The 25,106-nt window shown below is 39.1% G+C and overlaps 1 protein-coding gene across 1 annotated transcript in view; it reads right to left on the reverse strand.

Annotated features, from left to right (window-relative positions):
• NECAB1 (N-terminal EF-hand calcium binding protein 1) overlaps nucleotides 1-25,106 on the reverse strand; it is a gene marked incomplete at its 5' end in the record, with an annotated part of 58,331 nt that overhangs the window by 24,020 nt on the left and 9,205 nt on the right. The window contains 3 exons of the mRNA XM_082046439.1: nucleotides 2,927-3,024; nucleotides 5,374-5,399; nucleotides 17,955-18,063. Coding sequence (XP_081902565.1) covers nucleotides 2,927-3,024; nucleotides 5,374-5,399; nucleotides 17,955-18,063 — 233 coding nt within the window. The remainder of the gene's footprint in view (nucleotides 1-2,926; nucleotides 3,025-5,373; nucleotides 5,400-17,954; nucleotides 18,064-25,106) is intronic.

The following is a 25,106-nucleotide window of genomic DNA, read 5'->3' on the forward strand; positions in this document are numbered from 1 at the left end:
CTGCAATTAACTTGCAGGAGTCATCTATCTGCTAATTTGTTGGGTTAAAAATATCCACACGTGGAAATAATTTGGAGTGATGGGTACAATTTTGTTGATCTTGATTTAAAACCAGGAGTCCATAGCCAAGGCAAACTCCAGTTGCTCTTGGTGAGAGATCTTTCTGACTAAAGACTGAACAGATTGGAAATATTTGTAAACAAACCCCAAGGTATTTGTTCATTAATGCATGTGATTTTCAAAACTGAAACAAGACAACATGAAGAGTCAAATCTATTTCATGTGCAAAAGTGATTCAGAGCATACTTTTGTACTAAATTTAGGTATGAGTCAAATAATGCCACACACTTTGGTATTGTCAAACTTACATCAAGGCACAACAACAACAACAAAGTGTATTAACTTACATTTAGGGTTTTTAAAATGTCTAGTTCTACTTATATCTGGAATAAGGAGGGTTTCTAGATTAAGTATTTAGATTTTTCAGACATTCTGATCCACTGTTCAGCTTTTTGTTGAAGACCGACACATCTTCCTTCTCTGGGGTTTCCTTGGAAACCAAAGCTGAACAATTCTACTAGGGCTCCAATTTCACAGCTGCCTCTTGTGCAAAGTGCCTACTGAGTACGGGCAACGTGAACTGGTAGGAAAGCAGGGACTTTCTATAGGACGGACTGAGTGGTCCTTGTTTATCTGACTCTTAACTAGATAAACAAAATGGAGGAAGTGCCAATTGCTCCTTTTTTTACGCCCCCAGATATTTAAGACTGAATGAGCTGCCTACCTGTAGTGGCATGCACTCTGGGAAAGTTTAGCAGAAGACTGATAGTTAGAAGCGCTGAGCTTTCCCAAATTCACAAAAAGTAAGAGGGGATCGAAGGCTCACAGCAACCCACAGGACTGGGTCCATAATCAGCCCCATGCTCTGCTTAGTGGAGTTCAGCTTCAGTCTGAGAAGTTTTCAATTTTGGTTTTTAATAGGACAATTTGGTCCTTGGAAATTTGGTCCTGGTCATGGGAAGCTGTCCCAGCTGCTGTAGATACACTATGTCTTTGTAGCTCTCAAAGCGTAGGTCTTCAATTCTGGGCTTTTTCTTTTTTCTATGTATGAATTTTCCAACTAGGTGATGGCTTGCATGACAGTAATAAATGCTTCCAATACTCAGTGACTATTCAAGGGACTAGGTGGCACTGACAAAGTTTTATTCTCTACTAGGAGTGGAAACCCAAGCCTCGCTCTGCATACATGCCAGTGGCTGTTCATAACCAGACCACTCATTTCTGACCACCTGCTTGTTTGAGCTGGAGAGTCAACTAGAGCTAGGAGCTACATCACATCTAGTGTGTGTCACTGATGATTAACATCATTTATCCATGATATCTAAATATGCTAACTAGCTTTTGCTGCACTCACAGCTCTGATTTTAGGTGGATATATTCCAGATTTTAGACTTCAATACAGCTCAGACTATTTAAGACGGAAATTTGTTATTTGCATTCCAAGGATTTATCAGGTAGTCAGGTCACATAACTTATCTGTTTCCTAAGAACTCAGTTCCTGTTGAAAATAATCCCATGTTTGAACTGAGAAATTAATTTCTATACAAAGTCATAGTTGCTGGGCATATCCTTGGCTGAGAGCTCTATTTTAGAATATTTGAGGACACAATTTTTTTACTGTGTTCACACAGTGTATCTACTAATTGGAATTAAAAGTATTTTTTTCCATTGCTAGCCTTGCTTTAGTTCTGCCACCTCTAAGGAATAGTCAATTGTGATATTCTTGAAAGAAAGATAACCCATTTAACTTCTGTCTTCAGTCAGGAAAACAAAAATCAAAGAAATAGTGTGGTTTGGTTTGGTTTTGTTTTAATGTGTTCTTCAAGCAGACAAATGAAACATTTATTAGTATTCCAGATTTTCTTATGCACTTCCTAGTCAGGCCAATGCTTACTTCTTACAACTGATTAGTCTACTGGAGCTCTTCCTCTGTAATTAACTCCTGAAGTAATTCTTAAATGCTGTGTTCTGTTTACTTCCTGTAGTTATCAGATGACATGTCCTGCCCTTTAGCAGTAGTTTATGCACATGGTTATTTTTTTTCCTTAAGTATGCATAGCTAGAATAAACTAATCTGTTGCTTTTCAGTGTGCAGCCCAGTGAGGCACTGAGTCAGTGCACATTCACTTCATTGTGAGTGGAAGATGCACAGCATGAACAGACAGACATTCAGTTTACTGTCTCAAGCTCTAAATAAATAAGCTAAACTTTCAGGTTTTTATTTTGGCAGTTTATGTAAAATGTGTGAGTACTGCACTCTTGCATCTACACATCTTTTAAACCCCTCCAGGGATGGTGACTCCACCACTTCCCTGGGCAGCCTGTTCCAATGCCCAACAACCCTTTCGGTGAAGATTTTTTTCCTAATATCCAATCTAAACCTTCCCTGGTGCAACCTGAGGCTATTTCCTCTTGTCCTATCACTTTCTACTTGGGAGAAGAGACCATTAATATAGTTTAAGTCATTAGCATATTTTACTAACATGTTTTCTACTTTGAAAACTTGGAATATTTTTTTCAAATTTGGTCTATTTTCAAATATTGATATGCTGATAATACTTATCCACATGTGGCATGGGACATGGAACCCTCTATTGGTACGACAATATGCAGAACATTCTTCAGATCATTCTCAAAGACAATTTTGATTATATCCAAATTGTAATACTTTGCAGACAGAATGTTATGGCTTTGATACTCAACCATTTTCACAAGACTTTTCCTACTGGACTTTTGCTGCAAACATATATTATGTGGAAGAACTTAATTGCAAATTACTAACTTTATCTAGATAAGAAAAATATTGGATACATGTTCAAATAAACAAAACATACAATGTAAAGAAAATGTCAGAGTTTTTACTTACTTTCTTTGTTTTGTCCATTGCCTTCAGTACAGTTATGTTTAAGTCTTCCAAGACAGACAGAACATTTCCATACTCTCCTAAGTGCTGGGAAAAATATTCTAAAAGAAGAAGAAAACCCATGTTACATATTAATGATCTGAAAAATATTGTTTCATTAAATAGAAATTTTATCAAGTCTGAATTCAGTTATGGTATTATTCTCGATTTAAATATACAAAATTAGCAAGAGTTACAATGAAAAGTACAATTTATTTTAAAATTTTGTACTATTTCCATCAAAATCATTCCCGGAGTACTTAAAATAACAAAATCAGTATTTCAAAACATTTTCTTTCAATAAATATGTTGTTAAATTGACCAAAAATAAAATATAGGTTGAGAGCTGAAACAGACCTATTTTCAAAATATCTATCTTTTCTTTCTTAACTGGATTTTCAGTTTAATGGTCTACTTTACAGTTACTAGCATGAAATGAAATTTTCCTGTGTATGTAGTAAATCTGATTACATTGACAAAAAAATGAATAATTCTGGCAAAGCCCTTGGAGATAAGATCAAGTGGGGGCTGTTGTGGGTTGGGGTCAGCTGAGACCAGTTGTTTCTCTCTGAGAAGCAAAGAAACCATGAGTTGCTCAGATAAGCTTCTAGTGCCAGATGCTGCGATTATGTTTACAACAAATATTATCCATGCAAAATACTTTTAATAAAAATCATGGCGATAGCATAAGTTGCAGGATGTCCTTGCATAGCTGCTCAAAGAAAGGACATGTTAACAGAAAGATCTGATGTAAAATCAGGGGGCATAATTCAGTCAGAGGCATTACAGCAAGAGGAGGAAGCAAACCTGGGAAACCATGACCAGAGTTCCCATTTGTTCAGTGCAGCAAAACAAAGTAAAAGAAGCCACAGAAAGGAAAAAACATAGAACAAAAATTATATTAAAGCTAGAGACTGTGTTAGACAAGGCATTGAAATAGCAGATCACCTGGAAGAGCATGAAAAACAACATCTAAATAGCAGACAGGAAGAACTAGATTAGATAGCAGCTTTTTAGAATAAAAAATAACAACACTTTGAGGATTTTAAGATGCCAGTGTGAGTTTCTCAGGGGAATAATGGAAGCATAAGGTTTAAGGAGCCCTGTGACATAACCCGTTATTGCTGAGAGGTTGAATGAAATTATTGAGAATGAAAACATACTGTGAATTAGTATCCTGGAAGTGAAGCTTCATTTCTGAGAACTAAGATAACTCAAAAAGAGCTGTATAATCACTAGCTTCAACATATGTTAAGCGAACTCTGTACCAGTATGACAGATGAGAAACACCCTAGTGGCAACCTATGGAAGATTTAAAAGACAGCTGAAGCAGCCCATATTTAATCAAAACAGACAGTAAATAGAGGCAGCACTAGGCTGAGACTCCCCACCAAGTCCTCTGGCCAGCCTGAGGTAGCTGCAGGGCTCAGGTGCTAAGCAAACTTATAAGTCTCCAGTGCAACATCAACAGCAGTAAACACCTGTCTTCCTTGGCCAGTCTTACATAATTTTGACCAGATTCTCAACCAGCATAAGTCATCATAGCCCAATTCACTTCAGCTGAGTCTCTTGTCATATATTTGTAAGCCAGAGGCTGAGGTGTCTCTCAGTGGGTTCTTGGCCATGGCTAGAGTTACTCTGTGGGTGAGTGAGCTGGTGTTCAACTTGGCAGTATTTACAGTTTTTATAGGTCTTCAACATTCTTGTCTATTGGAAAATTAATCAGGCTACCATCTTTACCTCAACCATAACTCTTTTTTTGACATTTTGTGGGAGGACTTGCAGAAATTTTCTGTGAATTGTTTTCTGCTGCAAGCAGAAATAAGGTGCTGTAAGGTTTAGTGCTTTAGGGAAAAGACTCACAGCCCAGAATTGGTTCCAGGAATGAGTCACTGGGCCAGATTCTAGGCCTCATAGGAGCTTTTTTTGATGAAGGATGATAAAACTTGTTAAACTGCTGTTTTCACTGGCTCATGTTGAAAGAAAGTAATGAATTTTTCTCCACTGGGGTACCAATATGACAATCTCTTTCAAAATTGCTAAAACACTGGTACCTCTGAAAGTGATGAATTAACTAGAAAAAATATCTCACAGGAAAGGAAAATAAGTTATCTGTCTTTACATCAGAACAAATTTTAAAGCTCAGAGAAGTACTGATTAGGTAAAATATTTTCCAAGTAATTTCTGCATGTGATGGATCACAGAGTCTGAAAAGATTATAAGCCATCTGCATTTTCCCAGGAGTTATTTCAATGAGATTTACTTTGTATTTGAGCTACAAAGACTAAACAAACAAAAAAAGACCCCACCAACCAAACAAAAACAACAACAACAACAAAATCACATGGCATGTTCACTTGTGCAAGGCTCCCACAGATATAGAATATGTTCTTGACCAAAAAGGAACTTACCACAGAGCTCTTCTGTGTCAAGATTGCTGGAAAGCAAAGAATATAGAAGGTTAGTGAGCTCAATACTGTTTTTTGTTGGATTGGTAAACAGTAGAACTAAAATATTAGCCTGACTGGGTCGTGAAGCTCCCCTGCCTGGGCTGTAGCAGGAGATGCGAGTGCTTGGCCCTGGCTGGTCTTGCTCTGCTGCTTAGGGAGGCTTGTCCTAAGCCAGTGGCTGTAGCTGTGCTGCAGCCTTTCTGGAACTGGCTGCAGGTGTGTCCTCCTTTCCCAATCATGTTTCCACTGGCACCTTCCTTCTCACCAACAACCATCTTTGAAGTTCCTCGTGCAGCATGGTGCAGAGTTACTGCTCCTCAGGCTTTATGCATTTGGTCCCAGTGCTGGCAGAACTCCATCTAAACACCAGAAATTGTTTTTTTTTCCCCACTTTTCTGCGTGTACTCCTCTTCTGTGGCTGTGATGCTGGACAGCATGGCTCAGAGAGCTCAGATCTCCATGCTAAATGAGGGAAAATGCAGTAACTTTCTCCTGTTTGTGATCCTGGCTAGGCAGTAGTCCTTCATGGGAGACACAGTACAGTAGGAAGATAAAACTAGACATAGCCCATCAGCATACCTAATTTCTAAGACTTTTTGGCCATGCAAAACCATTTCACTAGTACTAACTTCAGCAAAACTAGTGATGTGAAAAGTATAGCTGTATTGCCACATTCCCATGCCAACACTAATACATAAATATATGCAAGTATTCTATACAATTCAAAACTGTTTACTTCAGATTTCATCTTGATTAGCTCTTAAGCAGTATTTTCTCTCTTAAGCAATATTTTCTGAGCCTTTAATAGTCAAAAGAAGAAACATTTGACCTACGGCTCAATTCTGAAAGTTAGCATATTGACTTTCTTCCAAGGAGAAGAAGAAACTGATTATTAAAGAAACTTAAAAGCATGTGTGTCCTTTTTGAATTTTGCTGAGGGGTGAATATTGAATGGCTGATTGCACTTAGGATTTTTTTTCACTTATCTTTTTAATGGGATTTTTTTATTGACCTTTTAATAAAGTGATGACACAGTATTATCTTAAAGTCACTTTCACCAGTGCTAACTTCCATACATCTGGCTTTTATTTTATCAGAGAGATAGACAGAAATTGCAGGACCCTGGGTTGTCACAAACTTGCATACTCAGGGCTATTAAAACTTATGATTGCTTTTAATTGATGATGTAAATGAGATTTTCCCTAAACCTTTATTAACTAAAGGTGGCCTTATCTTTGAATAGACCAAGTCGGATGGCTGCAAACGAACTTGCATCTGATGTTTTCCAATGACCTTGGTGGCAGGTATAATGAAATTCATAGTCTGTAAGAACTGTTGCTGAAGCGGAGACACTTAACTCTTAGGTCAACAAACCACGTGAAGGGAAAAAGTGTCTGTGACTCCGTAAGGCAGTTCACCACAGATCACTATGGTATCAATGATCAATCATGTCTGACCAATCACTTCTGCAGTTCAGCAGTAATTTTTGGAACAGTCCAGATGTTCACACCTTGAATGCAAACTGAAACCCTGAAAGCTGGAAAATTGACTGAATCAAAAAGCAGTGACAGAATATGATGATGTTAAATGACAGGAGTTTGCTGTTATGATGCCTACTCTTTGTTCTTTGTCCCTGCATTTTGTGCCTCTTTACGTCATCTGCCTTCTCTTTGTAAAAGACATTTCTGCATTTCTTAACGTACAGCCTAATAACTGTGTTTAAAACAGTCTTTCATATTGTTAGCCAGTCAAATTAATGTTCTCTTTTCAAATGTCATGTTAAAATCCATTCTGGTCCTTGTTCTGCAGTATCCTCAGCAGTGTTGTAGCAATGTAGGGAGGGAGGGGCTCAGAGGCATTCAGCATTTCTGTCATCAGAACATTGCTGTTAGTCCTATTGACAGAAGTGATGCAGCTGCAAATGGACTATGCGTAAAATGGAAAAGCATTTGGGTTCTGAATTCATTTTCAGTTAGAATTGGGCACCTGAAGAACAAGAAAATTGTTGTCCAAAGTGATTTGTGCAGCAGCTTTCAGGAAGCCTGTGACAGAGCATAGAAATGACATAAAAAGCGTGGATTTCAGTCTAGAGTACTCATAGTATTTCCTTCTCTATTATAAATACCCTCTGAGGCTCCATTGTTCTTGGCATCCTATTTGAAGGGGATGCTGTTCTAGGCAGTAAAACTATAATTTTGTGTCACTGATTATCTCATTCTTTCAGTAATAATATGCTGCTTCAAACACAGTCGTGAACAAAGCTAGAAATTCTTTTTCTGTATACAAACAATACTGAGCTCCCTGCTGGATGTTACAGCAGCAATTAAAGAAGGTTGGAATATATTTAATAGTGCAGGAGTGATGTGCACACCAGAGGGCCGTTTCTGCAATTCAATACTCAGGTTTATAGTGGGCACCTCTTCATCATTTCAGTGGGTACGTATGCCAAGGATGCTTAGGATTAGACTTGTAATCTGAAAATGCTGAACATGTTATTTGCAATATTTGCTGGATGACTCATATCCAGGTACCACAGCTCCACTCCTGATAAGCACACAGTGCAGTCAAATGCATTCACGCCATGTCAGCATGATCATTTTTTAAACTTCATCTCTCAGTTTGCTTTCTGACTACTAAATGCGGTCCCTCTACATGTCTGACTTTGTTTCTAAAATGTTCCCTACCTAATAACATGAGCTGTTTTTAAAGGACTGTTACAAATATCCCACTGAGCAGTCCTGATCACTGCAAAGCTGATCAGACCTGTTGCTCAGTGACAGCAAATTCACTTGTGTGGATTGCGGCAAAAGTGCTTATTTGTGGTACCTCTGGAAGTGGCCCAAAACGTAGGGGTGCAAAGCAGCTGTGATCACACTCTTGTTCTCTGCACCACAGTCAGCTGTGGGCTGGGGTCAGCCAGGAAGGAGGGAAGGTTAAAGCTATTCCACCCGTCCATTGGTGTGAATTCACCAATCCACAGCCCCATTGCTGACCTGACACATACCATTCTCTGGGACAAAAGGCACCTCTAGGCAAAAGTACCAGCAGAAGATCTGCGTATATTCCCTGGACCACAAGAAGAAGTAATGACATCTCTTCAGTAGAGGAATCATATATAAAGGATGGATTCTGGCATCTAAAGCAGTTATTTTATTGAATAATCCAATACTACAGGGCATTTCAAAAAGATGGGCCCAATGACACACTGCCTCAACGTTGGATAGATCGCACGGGACCCCAAGATTCGACGCTACATTCTTGGCCTCCATGATCCCCAGACACGACAGCCTGCAACTTTTTCTTGTGGATAGACTTCAAAAACCATGTTTGTGCCACCATTAGCGACTATTGTGATGTAATTCAACTATTGTCTCCATGTTGTCTGTAAAGCAGGTGAGGGGAACGCAGAGCATTTATAAAAAGGTTTCTAAAACTTCATAACTCATTAAACCATTCATAAATTTTTATGTAATTGTAACGTGTTACCACCATGAAATATACTGCTTTGAAATTTGGTCCACATTTTTGAAACACCCTGTTTATGAGAGACTTTATGAATCAACCTAATTTAGGAAATTCATTGCCAGGACTATCATATCTAGAAAAGGATAATGCTTTCTTCTTCAGATCTGTCCTCTTTCTCAGATATCAGAAGGATTTATTCCAAAGGCTTGAACCAATTCTTTTTTGGGTCCCATGTGCATATCTCTGCTAAATCTGATTTTAGGGAGGAAAGTTTGAGGCTGGTATCTCCTATCATTAAGTAGAAACATGATTTGAGACTGAGCAGTTTAAGTGTTACTTAGACTGTGCAAAGGTAAATTGACTTTTTTGAAACTGAGATTAAATTAATTATTGTTACGCAAATTAAAATGTTTATTTTGGTTTATTAAACTCCTTGGAAGTGCACATATTGATAGAGATGATAAAACTGCAGAGGTTCTCTGGGAAACCCAGATTATGGAAGGGACTATGTCCTCAGACTATACCTACCATTAGCAATGAGCTCACTGCTAGGAAACCAACGTTATTAATACCTTCTGAAAAAATGAAACATTCTAGGTCAGCTTCGTTTAGGTCAATGCATTTGAAACTACTCATTACCATTTGATTTTCCCTGTGTGATTCTCATTTTTTTTCAGCAGAAAGCTGAATTTCCCATTAAAAATAACCATTCATATGGAAAATTTCCAAGCAACTCTATTTGCAGCCTGTCTGTGTGACCAGAGAATCTGTTAGCATCAGGACTCTATAAATCATTCTCGGTGAACTTGTGCTCAGTCATGAAATACTAAAGTGTATAATCAGCTCATTCTGACCTGTATCTTGCCCTTTACTCTGTACTTCATTTCCAAACTGATTTCTGTAGCTATTGTCTTGAAAAGTCTGAGAGTTAAAGCCAATAGCTGCAATTACATCTCTTACATACTAGCAAACACACCTTTCTGATGGCAGTGCTGCACCATATGCCTGAAATTCTCATTTACTCTAAAAGATCTAGTTTTAAAAAATGGACAAAACCCAATGTGTTATTTTCCCCCTGCATTTTTTGCATTCAATAATTCCTTTTCAGAAAAAACACTTTTCACTCACCTACAGTTCACCTAAGTAAAGACCCTGTCTGTATCTCATGCTGGTTTTAATAATATATTTTTTTTCTTCATTGTACTTAGAAGTTAATTATTTTTTCCTCTGTACTTGTATTAAACTGCGATAAATCAGCAACAGCGTGAGACTAAAACATGCCTTCCAGCTGAAACAAAAGAAAACCATCCAAGGCAGAGATAATTACTATCCTTACATGGCTGTTAAACCACTGCAGATTTGTCATTATTATCTTCACAAGCAGACTACTGAAGGAAACACTGTGGTCCTGTATAAGATGTGTTTCATTTTAGTTGCAGTGCACAATACTGGATTGCAGGCTAATGGAGTCGGATGGGTTCTCACTATTGCAAGGATAATGCCAAACAACCTCTTGCTCTCAGGCATGAAATCAACATCTTTTGGAGTTTGCTATTAGGGCAGGTGATCTCAACGTTTCTCTTTTGACTCAAGTGAGGAACCAGGGCTCTGCTAATGAAGATCTGGGCAGGTGGGAAGGTGGTGGGTTGCTTTGGGGCTGAGTCCTAAACGTAGATGTCCATACGTGTGCTGGGTGTCCAATCTCTTGCCAGGCAAATGAACCCCAGTGTATTTAATGGAGCTGGGGGGTTTTCAGTGGACTAGCTAGCAGGAGCCTGAGTAATTGGATATAAGATAGGCATCTAGTGTTGTTTCAGATACTCTAGCCTTTCTGCCACCACCCATGTCCCAGCTGCTTCTCCAGTGTCATTCTGTCCACCTAGGGCTGGTGTTTCAGGTAGGAGCATCTTAAAGGCCTTATGCCTGGGGAACAGTGCTGAAGGTTGTGTGAGCAGTGACTTCTTAGGTGACTTAATTGACTATTGCGGGCCCTTAGACCCTCTGCCAATACATACACATGAAAGTTTAGATGTCTGTCCATACTGCCAAGTCCCATCCCTACGTGTGCGGTACATGCAGCATGACAGACTCCCCCAAATGCCCACCATAAGCTTGGCTTTACAGGTGACCAAGGCTCTCAGGTCCTTACCAAATTCATCTCTGGTTTGTGCATAGTTTATCCTCTTTAGTTTGTGCTACAGGCAAAGGCTTAATGAGACCTCCTTGCCTTTGGGAGGTTGCCTGTACTCAAGGTCTGCCTCATCCCTCCTACCTTGTAACTAAGGTCCTGGTTGAGGGCGTCATTTTACCAATGAGAAAAGTGAGAAAAACAAATCTGATTCCCCACTGACTCATATGAGTCAGTAATCAGTGAAGCATTTATCACACCATCTCTCCAGCAGCACTGCAGACTGAATCCCCTTGAGATCCTCTGTATATCTCTTAGTTTGTAACTTTGCCAAATGTTCTCATTATCTTCTGACACCTTTTCCCTGAGGATATTGTTACGGAAAAACAATTTCCATGAAAGTTATGAGTGAAGTGAGGGAAGAGAGAAAGATAGGAGTAAAAGGGAGGTTTACATCTGCAATGACTGCTAAAACCTATTCACTAAGCCGCTAACCATGTCAGGGATTCATGATCTGCTGAAACATGGGCTCATCAGAGTTGACATTAAAATTAAGCAGGGGCACATTTACCAAGAAAATTAGCTATAAAAGCATTCATCCCATAAGCCATGAATTTCAAACTTTTCTTGCATACTTCTCTCCATGGAGAAAAAGATCTGTGCTACCGATACTTTTCTCTACTTTGAGCACATTATTCGAGCAATAACATATCTAAACAAAACAGCTATATTTCTGCAGAACTACTCCCTCTGAAGCTGAACTGTGCTGCAATACTGTCTTTCATGAAAGCTGCTAAGCATTCAGTAAAGACAGATATGAAGTCCAGGTTATGCAATATATTAATTGTTTAGAAAACACTAGCACCACAAGTTAGTTTTCTGAGTTGGGATAATTGGGAGTTTTAATAGTTTCTTCAGCAGTATTACAACCCCCAGACAGGTGCACTGAACATGTGCCCACGTTGGATTTAGAAAACAGGTGAGAGCTCAAAGAAATGTGAAGATACAAACTAGGTAGTTCACATTGTTCAAGTACTTGAAATACCAAGTTAACAATAAAAACACCACTTTTGTTCTGATTAGACACAAATATGGGAGGAAGGTGATCTTCAGATTTGGGTTTGGCATATACATTATGATTCAGTGATTTAAAAGGGCCAGCAAATGAAATAGCAATGGAAATAACACCACAACAGTCTTTTCACGTTCAAGTTTCAATATTTTTCAAGTTGGAAGTCAGAAAAAGCCAGTTACATTCAATGATGATTCTACCTATTTAATGTGTAAAACACTTCTGTGCTCCAAACTGCTCCTAAAAATAGTGCCTGGGAGAATATGTTAAGAAACACAATACTTAAGGCTGAGACAACTCTACTCCTCTCTTCAGCCTTAAACTTCAGAGATATTGCTTTGTAAAAGCCTGCAATTTTTGAAAACATAAAGTGTTTCTTGTAGTTAACATCACCAGCTCACCTCTCTTATCTCCAGATGGCTTTGAGCATCAGTCACTGATAGCCTTTGCCTTGAGCTGTGTCTAGTGATTTACACTTCTGTCATGGTAGTACAAATTGCTACCCAACCAAAGCCAGTGTTTCACATTCACTTGATCAAGGAGTTAATAATGAGGATGCTCCAAGACAGCAGAGCATGTGGGTCTTCAGGTTCAGAATTACTTCAGCTATAACCTGCAGACCGCATCCTCCGTGAACTGTGTGTTGTCACTCTTCTTGTCAGCCCTAGGAAAGACTTCTTGTGCTTTTGCATCACCTGCATTTGCCTTCAACACCCTTCCCATTGCTCCCACCAGCCCTGCAGAGCCTCATTGAGCACTATGTGGCTTGGAGATGAGGCTGGGGAGAGGACACAGAGGAGCGAGGAACCACACTGGGCTTCTTTCACCCTCACAAAGCTCTGAAAACATTAAATCAGCTTTCACATAGAGTGCATTGAGGTTTTTTTGAGGGCTCAGGACAAGAACTGACAAGCTGCCAACTGTGACATTACATGTGTGTAACACAGATGTCATGTCAAATATCTGTCAAGTCAGGGGGGAAAGATGAGCTCTTCTTCTTGCTCCTTCCCTGCTCACAGCCATGCCTTCACGTTGATCTACCTTGTGCTGTGGTGGTTTGGCTCCCACCCAACACACTATGGGGATCTACCTTGTCCTCTCGATACCTTCAACAGATCTTAAGATGTTGCCCAGGTGCTTATAGTATGTCTATTTTTGGGCTATCTGCAAAACACTTAAACCATTATGAATAAGAGGAGAGGGACCACTGTACAACTCTAGGTTGAAACTTAACTCTTTAATAATCACTTCTCTTGATTTCTTGCCTATGGTTTCATTTTTTTAAGAGTCTTTAAATACAAGACACTGCTTTGCAGGAGATGAAAGTGCCAAGTGCTGCATACTAGGAAAGGAGAACCTGGAGACCTGGTTGTAACAGCCCAGACCTAATCCCTGCTGCATCCACACAAAGCCTTATCTTACACGGGCAGAGTGAGGGTGTCTGAGTGGGGACCCTCCATAACAGCTTCTTTATACTGTTTGATGGTAAGTGATTGCACAGGGATTTCTCAAAAGTTTAATGAGATCCTGGAAAGACCAAATAGAAGTGACTTTCAGTGGAACTCAAACGCCTAGTTGGCTTTCAGCTTCAATCTGAGGTAATGACAATACTGGAAACTGCATTTAAGGAAGTATTCTATGCCACCCCCCAAAGCAGTCACCTTGTGCTAATTACGCATCAGGAATGCTAGTTGTATGGTCTAATCAAAGCAGTCTACTGTTTCTTTATGTAGCTTTTGAAGCACAGTATCTCTGAATAATCAGAAGTTGCTTCTTTCACTGAAAAACATTAAAATTAATTTAAAATATAATGTAATTCTTGGTATTATCTCCCTGCCTTGATTAAAAATTGGGAGACTGACATTCACTGGGTCACCACAGTGGCCCATTGGTGCATGTCCTCTTGTTTCTTGTGAACATCTGTGAGGTATTCTCCCCATGGGGGGAATTTCTGTGTAACTCTGTGTATCCAGTAGTTGACCTTAAAACTAATTATTGTATTGGCTTATGGTTCAGTGGACAGAAGACTCCTCCACAACTTCTAACTTTTAACAATTTATCATTTTGATTGCCAGCTCTTACAAATACAATTCATGTATTAAAACACCTTCATTAAAGGTAAAACATCATAGCAGTACCAAACTATGAGAAAAAATACTTTCTTTTTGCATGAACACACTACTTCACTTAATCTGGTTGTCTAGATAGTGATAGCATCATTATTAATTTACTTTTTACCCAATGTATATTAATTTATATATTTGTTCCAGGCTGTATCAAAAGGAAAAAAAGGAATGGAATTTTAAAAATAATCAGGCGATCAATTAGTATGATGTGTCTTCACCAGTATTTATTTAATGTTGTAAATGTTGTAAAAAGATAGTGTACATTTTATGAAATAGAAAGAAAAAATTAATCAGTCTACATATAAGCATATTCATAAATTGCAAAATATATGTCAAAAAAATCTACTGAGGAAAGATCCTTAGCTAATACAAATTTTCAGTAGAAGCAATGTTCTGTCCTGGATGAATAACCTGTGCTTTGGGATCTAGAGAAATTTTACATATAAATTAATCCTGGCACAATTAGCTCCTATTGCACCTATCTTTTGGAAACTTTATCCAGTGGTAACTGTTTCCTACTAATCTGTTTTCCTGATGATTATGGTCACTGCAGTACCAATTGTTTCTTCTTTTACTCTGTAATAAGATAACACTTGCCTACAAGGTGCAGACAACATAGTCAGGCAGACACAACCTTAACTACTGGAAAGCTAAACCCACTGTGATTTGCCCCTGCTATCACCTTGAAAATGGTAATTGCTAATTTTAGCAGTCTTCTGTTCTGTTACAGGTATGTTACATTAGCTTCGCTTGGTCTTTTTAAAAGTTAATAATCTTCTAAATGTCTCTTCAACAATACTGACATTAGGACCCATCTAGCAGGGTTTTTAATACCTGGTTAATTTAGTTCCCTTGAAAGTGTTGAGACAGTGTCTTTTATGTTTGAATATTTTTTTAAAAGACTGATGCAGCAGAACTGAGAAGGGAAATCAGATTTCCTGAGCTTGTGGATCATGGAAATCACCCCAAGGCCACCTCAACTGCTTCGTCTTCAGGTTTTGAGATACAAAGACTCATGTACATGGACAGTGAGGTTTTCAATGCTGGCAGAGGTAAAAGATTTAACACAGGTGGAAACAACTCGAAGTCTGTTCTTGTGACAACCTAGGTGTGAAATCTTGACCTACTCCAATAAACGGTCTAGTGGATCCTGACATGCTTGCCTCACCATATGTTGAAGGCATTTATGCGTTGTGTAAACCACTGCGTAATCTCAGTACTTATTTCTGGGATAGAGAACTACAGTCTGCATTTTGAAAATAGTGAAGCAGAGAGAAGATAAGTGATTTGCCAAGAGTTTGACAGAGTCTGTATTTTAAATGGATAAGAGAGACAAAATAATCTGTGCAAATCTTCTCCTACTAGATACACAACTGAGTAGAATTTTTCACCCTCCCTCAATAAAAGACAGCCATAAACTACTTGGGAATTATAGGCACAAACCATGATTTTAATTTCATTCCCTTGGGTAATTTGCAAGTGAAAACATGACAAAATAGGTAGTTTGGGGATTGTTTGATATGCACATATTCTCCTAATGCTTACATTACAAAACTTCCCAGGGTTCAATGAATATTTTTCTACTTTTCTTAGCCAGCTGGTTAATTTGAGACAGTTTACATAACCTGCCCTTTTCAGCAAATGCCAGTGAGTAAAGTTTTTGCCTCCTTATTATATCTGCTTGATGTGATTTTTGCTGGAAAGTTACACTAACAAGTAATTTATATTATACTGTCCAAGCTGTCTTTCTTTGCTATATCCACCTGATATTTGGCATGCTCCATCTTGCTGCCTGCCTGATGACAGGGTTCTCAAAAGCTTTCAAAGGTGCTAGGGGAAAGCCTTTAAAATGTATTTGCATCTGTTAAACATCAAGCAGTGTAGAATGCTTTCAGCTGCAAAGTCAGGCACTAAGCCTTTTATGGGTTAAAGACTTCATGAAAAACCACTCAAAAAGGCTTCTTGTTGCTGTTTTAAATGTAAGCTTTAAGCGTGTTTTCTTATTATCTATATGTAGGTTTTACTCTATAACAAATGTCAACTAGTCAGAAGAAAGCACCCTATCTTCTGATTGATAAAGGTAATTTAGTAGGTTTTCTTTGTCTTCTATCTGTTCAGTTCCCTTAAATACACAAAAATATGCTCCTTCACAGTACATATTCTCTGTGACTTTCGTGCCCTGCTTTTTGACAGGAGTTTTTCTGGACAGTGAGAATGATCTATCTCAGATGGCTGCTGTGCCAGTTTCATTACCAGCTCTCAGCTAGTAACTGTGGCATTCAGCAAAGTCTCACCTATTCTTCAGATGTGCCTATCTCCCAGAAATGAAACTGCAATGTTATTTTCACTTTTCTACATGTTTTTCAGGTCTAGATATTCTGTGTTAAAGAGGAAAAATATTTACAAATAATAAAAAATTGACAAATAAAAATATTTTACAAATTTTAAAAAAGGTTTACAAATAAAAATTAAAGAATAGCTTTAGAACCCCTATCTATTTGTTTTAGAAATCTTACATAGTCATCAAGGATATTTGTCTTTATTAGGATGCTCCCTGACAAATGCAGACAAATGGAATCGTGGTAAAATAAAACCACTCTGATGCAAATATGTGGTACATGCAAGGAAGTCCAAAGCTCTATGAATGAGTCTTTGGCTCTGAAATGAGTCTTTGACTCTGGGTTAAAAATTTGTGTGAAGGCCCTTAATCTGCTAAGCCAATTCCCATGGTGTTCTAAGAAGCATGTGACTCATTTTGCTAGGATTAGGTAGACTGCATGCATTGTATCTGTTGAAGATCTTATTTGTTTCCCAGTCTTTGCCACTGATTTTAAGAAACCTGAGGAAAATAAAATGTTACACTTATTTCTTCTGTACTCAGTACTTATTTATTTAGCAGAATCTGCAACCTTCTGCTTTGAATTTATAGCACATAAGTACTTTTGACAAATTAGGGAAATATAGGAAATTAGGGAAATAATGACTGCCTATTCTTCATTTCTTATGATAAGAGATAACCTGTTTATATTGCTGCTTCTCCTGTGATGTCTGTTAAGGAGACTGATACATCTGGGAAACCTATATCTCTGTTGCATCCTAGTACCAGCAGTATTCAAAGCAGGATGGTTTACTGGATGCCTTGGGATTAGGAGTCCAATTCCACACTTCCATTTTGTGACAGCTTAAATCTGATGATTCTGGGGAGGCTATGCCTGATTTACAGCAACGTGAGATCAGAGCAGGACTGGACCCAGTATTGACCTCTGGGGTGCAACATTAGTTACTGGCCTCCAACTAGACTCATGCCACTGATCATCAACCTCTGGGCCTGGCCATTCATCCAGTTTTCAATCCACCTTCATCACTGTAGATAGGGAAAAGTTACCTTAAGAGAAAATGCAATGGCACATGTTTGGCTACGTGGAAAGCAATATATGAGGTTCTTCACACCCTCATTTACTTTTTTTACCTGCTCAACATCTCCTCCAAGTATACATCTCAGGTAGTGAATCAAGTGAAGAGATGTCAAGAATTGAGGTACTTATATTCAAGCCTCAAGGAAGCCACAGACCCATTACTGTCATAGGTGGGCAACACAGAAGGCATCCCATTTCCACCCCGTGTTCTCGGTACCCAAATCACATTTGTTGGAACATTCAGGTATTTCTACAAGGTTTAGAAAGTCTTCACTTTTACACTTTAGAGACATTTGACACAGTCTAGCTTCTGATTGTAAGAAGGAGTCACTTACTCAGTGTTGTGTGTATCAATTGTATGAAAAAGTTCATGCAGTTCTTCTCCACTCAGAACTCCATCAGCAAAGTAAGCTTTGAATTCATCAAAGGACAGTTTTCCATCATCTGTAACAATGAAGAAATGGAAAGTGCCTTAGTTTCACTTATGGTTTTGCTTGTTTACTTCATGCAGTAGAAAAGGAAACCATTTAAAAACCCCGCTCTTCACACTAAATGTAAAAACTTTGCATACTTGATCAAGACACATAAAGAACATGATGTTAAGTGCATCAGATGTTGTATCAGAGTTCTCAGTTTGCCTAGCAACCCTGGTATTCTTCCTCATTCTCATCTTTCAAGCAAAGATAGTTTGGATTGGGTAAGTCTCTACCAACAAACACATCAGTACAACCCAACTGTGTACTGATCCCATTCACAGCAGCTTCTCCCTGTCATGCCCCATGCTTCCCCTGCCCACGTTCTCACCTCTGCATGGAAGATCTGAGACTGAGAGGGCCAGAGAAAATCCAGGAAAATGCAAACCCAAACATTTGTTGAAGGAACACATTGGTTGAGTGAAAATTTCTTCAGCTATATAAAGCTATCCTTTTATTTCCCTTTTCTTTTTCTCCTCATTCTTTCCTCTGCTCCCTGCCTCCTCATGGGAGACAGACTCAAGTGCACAACTCAATAGCAGCTCACTTCTAAGGACACTAATCAATACACTGCACTGGTTTGCAGCATTTTGATTCTCTCTTTCTTTATAAAATATATCTTTCTCAAAAAGCTCTATGTTTGGTGTGAAATTACAAAATAAATTTTTAAAAGTTCAACTTTCATGGACTAGGAAGACAGCTTTGTGTCTTCCTCCAGTGGAAAGAATTTCAGCTCATTTTCTTACCGTAGAAAATCATAAATTTCTATTTGCCAACATGTAATTTGTCTAGAATTATACCAAAATTTAGGAATGAAAAAACTGTTTTGGACATACATCAGATGTCAATCAAAATCCTCAAATGGATTTTCAGATGGAGTTTGAATAGGCCATGCAATATACAGTGAAGCCCAACTATGAAGATATTTGACTTTTTATTTTCTAAGTATTTGCTCTTCTCTGATGTTTGGGACAAAATCAGTCATCACCACATGCATCCTGATCATCATCAATAACATGTTCATGTAGTTAAGAAGTGTCTACAGGACTAATGGGACTCAGAGGGAGGGGAAGTACCATATGATAGCATTTAGAAGAACAATAATGGGATGCACATTAATTCAAGAGGAGAGAGTCCTTATTACAATCTCTAATACATTATTTAATTGAGTTGGTTTCACCTGTTTCTTAATTCAGGTTTAATTATAGCAAGCCCTTGACTATATGAGGCAGAATCCTTGAGCTGAGATGTGTTAGGCAGAGATTAATTCATCTGGTATTTTCAGGATGTAGCCACTTCAAATTGAGGCTCTACCCCCCTTTTGTCAGATCAAACTGGACAACTGTGAGTGCTTTCTAAAGGGTATTTCAATAAATACTACAGCATTTTATTGAAGTAGTAATTGTATTTGTATCTCAGCTCACGCATATCTCAAAATCCCAGAGAAGGTGCTATACTACAGATTTTCTATGTGTTCTGTTCGTTTGGTTTGGTTTTTTTGGATTAGTGATGTCAGAAATGGATAAAATGTGTCACAGTTTGGACAGCCTGTCCCATCCACAGGGTGGCTGTGACAGCAGTGACAGCAGTGGCTGACTTAGGTCATTGTCTGGTTTTGAAAGTAGGACTCTGAGTTGCAAAGAGCATTAGACTCTCTTAATTCTGGCCTCTGATCATCAGAATAAATCATCAAGGAATCCATTAAAGGAAGAAATGCAAGATAATTCTGGTTGCTGAAACGAACTAGATCCTGGACAGAGCTTTGAATGACATTGTGTAGAAGGTGATACAAGAAACCAACCAGTGTTAAAAAAGTTAAAGAAAGAAGTTTACAAATGGAAAGCTGGTTCAACACAAGTCCTTGAGATTTGGCCAGGGATCCCTCAGCAACAGCTAACATTTGCTTCTGTCCTGAAGAACAGCTGTCCTCTTTTCTTTGGTGTACAGACATGACTTCAGAAGAAGTGTGTGGGTCAGGATGAGGCAAAACCATAACTGCATGAAAACAGTTATGGCAAATTGTTCCTCACTGACTAGTGTATCTGAATGAGTTTCAAATGCGAGATTAACAATCAGCAAACAAAAGCCAGAGAAATAATATCCATCTCTTACTTCTACTTAGAAGAAGCTGGAATGGTTAAATAGTAGTTAAGTAATAATTTAGCTAAACTGACTGAGCCTTTGCATGAAGCATAGAAAATATTTTCAGAGCTTAAGACTTTGTAACTCCGTTTTGGGTAGCACTAAATTTAAGTACACATGGCTCTTTCTCTTCCTTCATTAACATACTGAATCACTGACAGGCCACTAAACAACTGTGGAGGGTAAGACTAAGATGTCCTACGCACCAGATAAATCTACAACATATTGCTGCCTAATTCCAGAGTGGTGAAAAATCTATTATAAAGGCAGTATCTGAATCCTGTAACTACGTGTTTTACTAGAGCATACAGATTTGAAAAACAGAGCTGAGGAGGTTCCTCACTCTTTTACTTGCTCTTATTTCATAATTTATATGGCTTCAAATACATAATCTTCAAGAGTTTTCAAAGTTGGACAAATTGAATGTCTGATTCAGCAAAAACATTTTGAAACATTTAATATGAAAAGACAGATTGTAGCTGGAGATAATAATTATTATGATCAAAATTAAATGTCAGGATATACAAGAACTAAAAACCAAAATGGCACAATACTGGGTTGAAGGTAGGCAATTTTCTTTGGCAGAACTGCCATGATTACCTAATTAAGAATCTAAATACATCTGCCATTTGGCACTGGTTACAGAGAAGGAATATCAAATATTGACCATGTTGAAAGGAGCTTCTTTTCACAGCTAAGCTTCCTTTGGCTCATACAGCTAAAATCGATTGTTTAATCAAACTGCTTCTGTAGCTTTAGCCTTTGCTGGGAAGCGTGATCTACGTGCAAGTTATACTCAAGAAGCTAGTTTACTCATAGAACAGCCTGGGTATGACACAAAACCTGAAACATCTGTCCATTTATCTCTGTTCTTCAGGATCATTGGCTTTACATCAATCCAGAAAATCAATGATCTGCCAACAGCCAGATTGGACACTTTAACTATTCTCTATATTTTATCATCCAAGAGCAGACATTGCCTTTTGCTATTTATTCCCAGTAACATTTTGAATGTCAATGACATTGACTGACACATCACTGAGCTTGTTGCTGGCAAAACCCAAGGAGGTTTGAACCTATTTGTTTACTTACAGACTTCATATGGTTGCATTTACTAAAAAAAAGCTATGGTTCTCCAGAGCATTTCTCTGATTTTGTATAACTGTTTTGCTAGTGCAGCTGGGGACTCAGCTGCCGGTGGCCCAGGCCACCCATACACTTCCTCGGTGCTCAGATGAAGCTCAGACCCAACCCCTAACTAGTGCTCCTTGTGCTGTTTAATTGCAGACACATATGCCTAACCAAGTTTTTCTTCAAGCATCAAGAACAGGTTTTATTTTAAAGTCTGCATAACACATCCTCAGCCTCACATCCCTGGGGCACACCTCACTGCCCTCTGAGTGCCCAGATAAATACTGTCTGGTTTAAGTGCTTCAGAGCAGCTGAGTGGAAACCTGTATAATTGATGCTTCAATCCATGACACTGGCAAAGTAATAGGGGGTGGATGACTCATAAAAGACAAACTTTTCTGAAGCCATGCATCCCTCAGATAAATCAACCTGCAGCAGTGTTTGCCTTGGCAACATTATCTCAAAGAAGCTGTTTGGCAAACCTTGCTTGCTTTTGTGTATCTTCTCTGACATATTTCAAAACCAGAATGTCTTCAAAAACAGGTGCAGTTGCCTGTCCTCCTTGAAGCCAAAACACTCCTGACTGGCAGACAAAATTATAAACAATAAAATGAATCTCCCTGCATAGTGGTTGCAAGCTTAGAAATATATTTACATGGTGTTTTAGAAGAGTCTTCCTTTGGGTTACATTTACATTCTTACATTTATTTAAGTAAAATACACCTCTTTACTGAACAGATATTTTTATGTGTAAAACAGAACCAAGTGATATCCCCCAGCCAGTCCATTCCAGAAACATGAGTAATCTCCAGGACACAGTTTGGATAGTTTATGACTTCAATAGACAACAGCATATCTGATGAAGGAAAGGCACACACATACTCTCTTTTTGCACTGAAAGATTACTTCAGTAATGGAAAAAGATACCAAGCAAATAATGAACAAGGGCATATATATATTTGGAGTCTACATACCCAAAGATGGTGACAAGTAGTGAGTCTGCAGGCAGGGAAAGAAGTTACGGTGATGCACAGGAGCAGGATGTCTTGCAGAGATGCCAGTAAATGCTGGAGGGCAACAAAACAGCTTCCACTCCCACCTATTTTGGGCTTCTTGTTAGGACTGGGAGCCTTTCCCAGGAGCTAAACATGCCTGTGGGCTCCTCAGAGGACACCAAAGCAGTCTTTTTACAGCAGGAGCCACATCACATGGAGCTTCTATGGCCAAATGGCAGCCCTAGGGCTTATGGCAATTGGAGGAGCCACATGTAAGAGTTTATGGCAACTGGAAGGAAAAACCCCACTGGCCTAAAGCTCATCCTGGGGTTCACCTTGGTGGGGTGGGATTGGAAAGCAGAGCCTATGGCACTGTCCTGACCCAACCAAGTGGTGCCCAGCCTGCCTCCAGGCTGACAACATGCACACTGCCAGCACAGTTGGGTTATTTAGGGTCTGGGGCTCCACGAGCACAGTTCTCTGCCCTTATAGGGCAAAAATTAGCAAAAGGAGAAGAGATAACAAGAAGCGAAACCACCAAATAGAAAAATCCCCTGTGGCAGAAAGTATTTGTGCCCCAGGAGGGTACAACAGGGACTAAGAAATGACAGTGCTCAAAATGGATCTGTCACTTTGGCCATGAGAAAGACAAGGGCCAAAAAACAACCCCATCCAGATCCTAACAGTTCTCAATGGGAGCTGGCTTCCTAAATCCCTTGTGGGAGTTGTGACAGCCCATTATGGATTTTTTGAAACCTGGCTGCCTTTGAAGAAGTTAAAGCTTTAAAGCACCTCACTCAGGCCACAGTCCCACAGTGGGAAGGCTGTGTAAATGTGGGTCCTGCTCCCAGCTCACCCACTCCTGGGGACCTGCTGTGTGACTCGCCTTTTTGGAAGGGACTGATAGTCTATACCTGCTGTAAAACGTTTGGATCAGGGCACTTGAGTGCTAAAAGATATTGCCTTATACACAGAGAAAACGAGGTAGTGGGGGACACACACATGACAACAGACATGGGCAGACTGAACAAGATGCAAAAAGTTGAAAAAAAATTGATTTATTGGCATACAGCACATAAGCTGGAATCAGACCAAGGAAGAGCTGCCAAAATAATAATTTTCAGTGTGCCAAAGAGTATGCTGATAATATCCAGTAGGTCCCAGGCATGAGGGGTTGCATAAGAAAAAGCAAAGACATAGGCTGAAGCTTTAAAGATTCTGAGCAAATGCACTAAGCTTTCATTGACTGTGATCTGTACGAAGTACTAACATAATCAGAAATAGTGATTTTGAGCCATTATGCTGAAAAAACTTAGCACACATAACCAAGTTGTCCCAAGGGGACTAGCCTAATAGGGAGAAGGCTTAGGTTTAAAAATAGGCATTTTATCTTTATAGAAATAATGACATTTGGAATCTGGAGTGCAGAGTCCAGCCCTGCAGCACCTGAAGGACACAGGGAGATGGGATGGGGAATCCCACCCCAGGCAGAGCCTGGGCTCTGAAAGAGGAGCCAGGGTGGTGTCTGCATTGGAGCCAGATGCTCAGTAAGCAAACAGCAGCATGGTAAGAGTTCCTAGAGGTTGTGCGGCAAGGGTTTTGCCTTACAAATCCATTTTACCAATACCGATTGAAAAATTTGGGAGCTCAAATCAGCCACACTGCCGTTCAGAAGATTTGTGTCTGGCTCCTATTCAGAATATATGTTGGGTAAAGTCATCCAGTAAATGTATAGCTCAAATGCAGCCACTATGGGCAGCTCAAACCTGGTGCTGCTGGGTAACATGGTGCAGATAGCTTCCCCAAGGGATTCCTGCACATAGCTGTTTCTTTCAAGGAAGGCCATACAAGAGCTGGTCACCCTGTCTTCAGCTCACCTGGAGACACACGAGTAGATGCAGCTGGTAGAAGACTCACCTGCAAAGTCAGTGTTTGCCCTGCAATGGTCCTGTCAATAAACAATGTATATGTAAACACCTATTTTGATCACAACAAAACTGACTTCAGAGTGAGCATTGTGAGATTTCCTCTTGATCATCATGCGGATGTAACTCCATGGCTTTATGTTTACTCTGTGGAAATCTTTTTGGGTGGCTCAGATGTGTATGTCAAATGTGTATGTCAGTGCTTTGGTCACTGACACTGGTGGAAGTGATAGGATGCTACTGCTGCACTTGCCTTATTTTAAAAAATCTTTTATTTGTAACCCACAGTTTTTTGTCAGGCTAATGTTCCCATGGTTTTAGAGCTAGGCTGAAATCCCCAGATCATTGCAATCAACAGCAATTTTGCTACTGCATATATTATCATGCTTTCTTATTCATTTTTAGAATTCTACATTTAAAAGTGTGATTGATATCCCTGTGCTGTACCATGGACATCAGAGGGTGCTGAGTGAAGACATATGATAGAATGAGAAGATTAGTCTCATCTGACTGTATTTTTCATTTTACATATTCTAGTTCAATAACATTATAAATTATCTATTTTTAGAGGGGAAGAAAAGGCTTTCAGTGAGTGCTTGTTTGAAATGTCAGAAAAAAATTTAAACCAGACATAAATGTGCTGGTTTTGGCATTGAAAACATTTTGCTGCTAGTCTGCTCTGGGTGTTTGTCATTCAGGTTTGGCCATTTCTGGAGCTTTTTCTCTCGTTTAGTCAATTTTCAGTTTTTCCCTCATTTGGTTGCAGTCATTCTTGACTGCCTGCAGCGTACTGTTCTTTATGGTTAATACGGTTAAGGTTC

This window comes from Streptopelia decaocto (genome assembly GCF_964273445.1).
Source record: "Streptopelia decaocto genome assembly, chromosome: 2".
Classification (NCBI taxonomy): Eukaryota; Metazoa; Chordata; class Aves; order Columbiformes; family Columbidae; genus Streptopelia; species Streptopelia decaocto.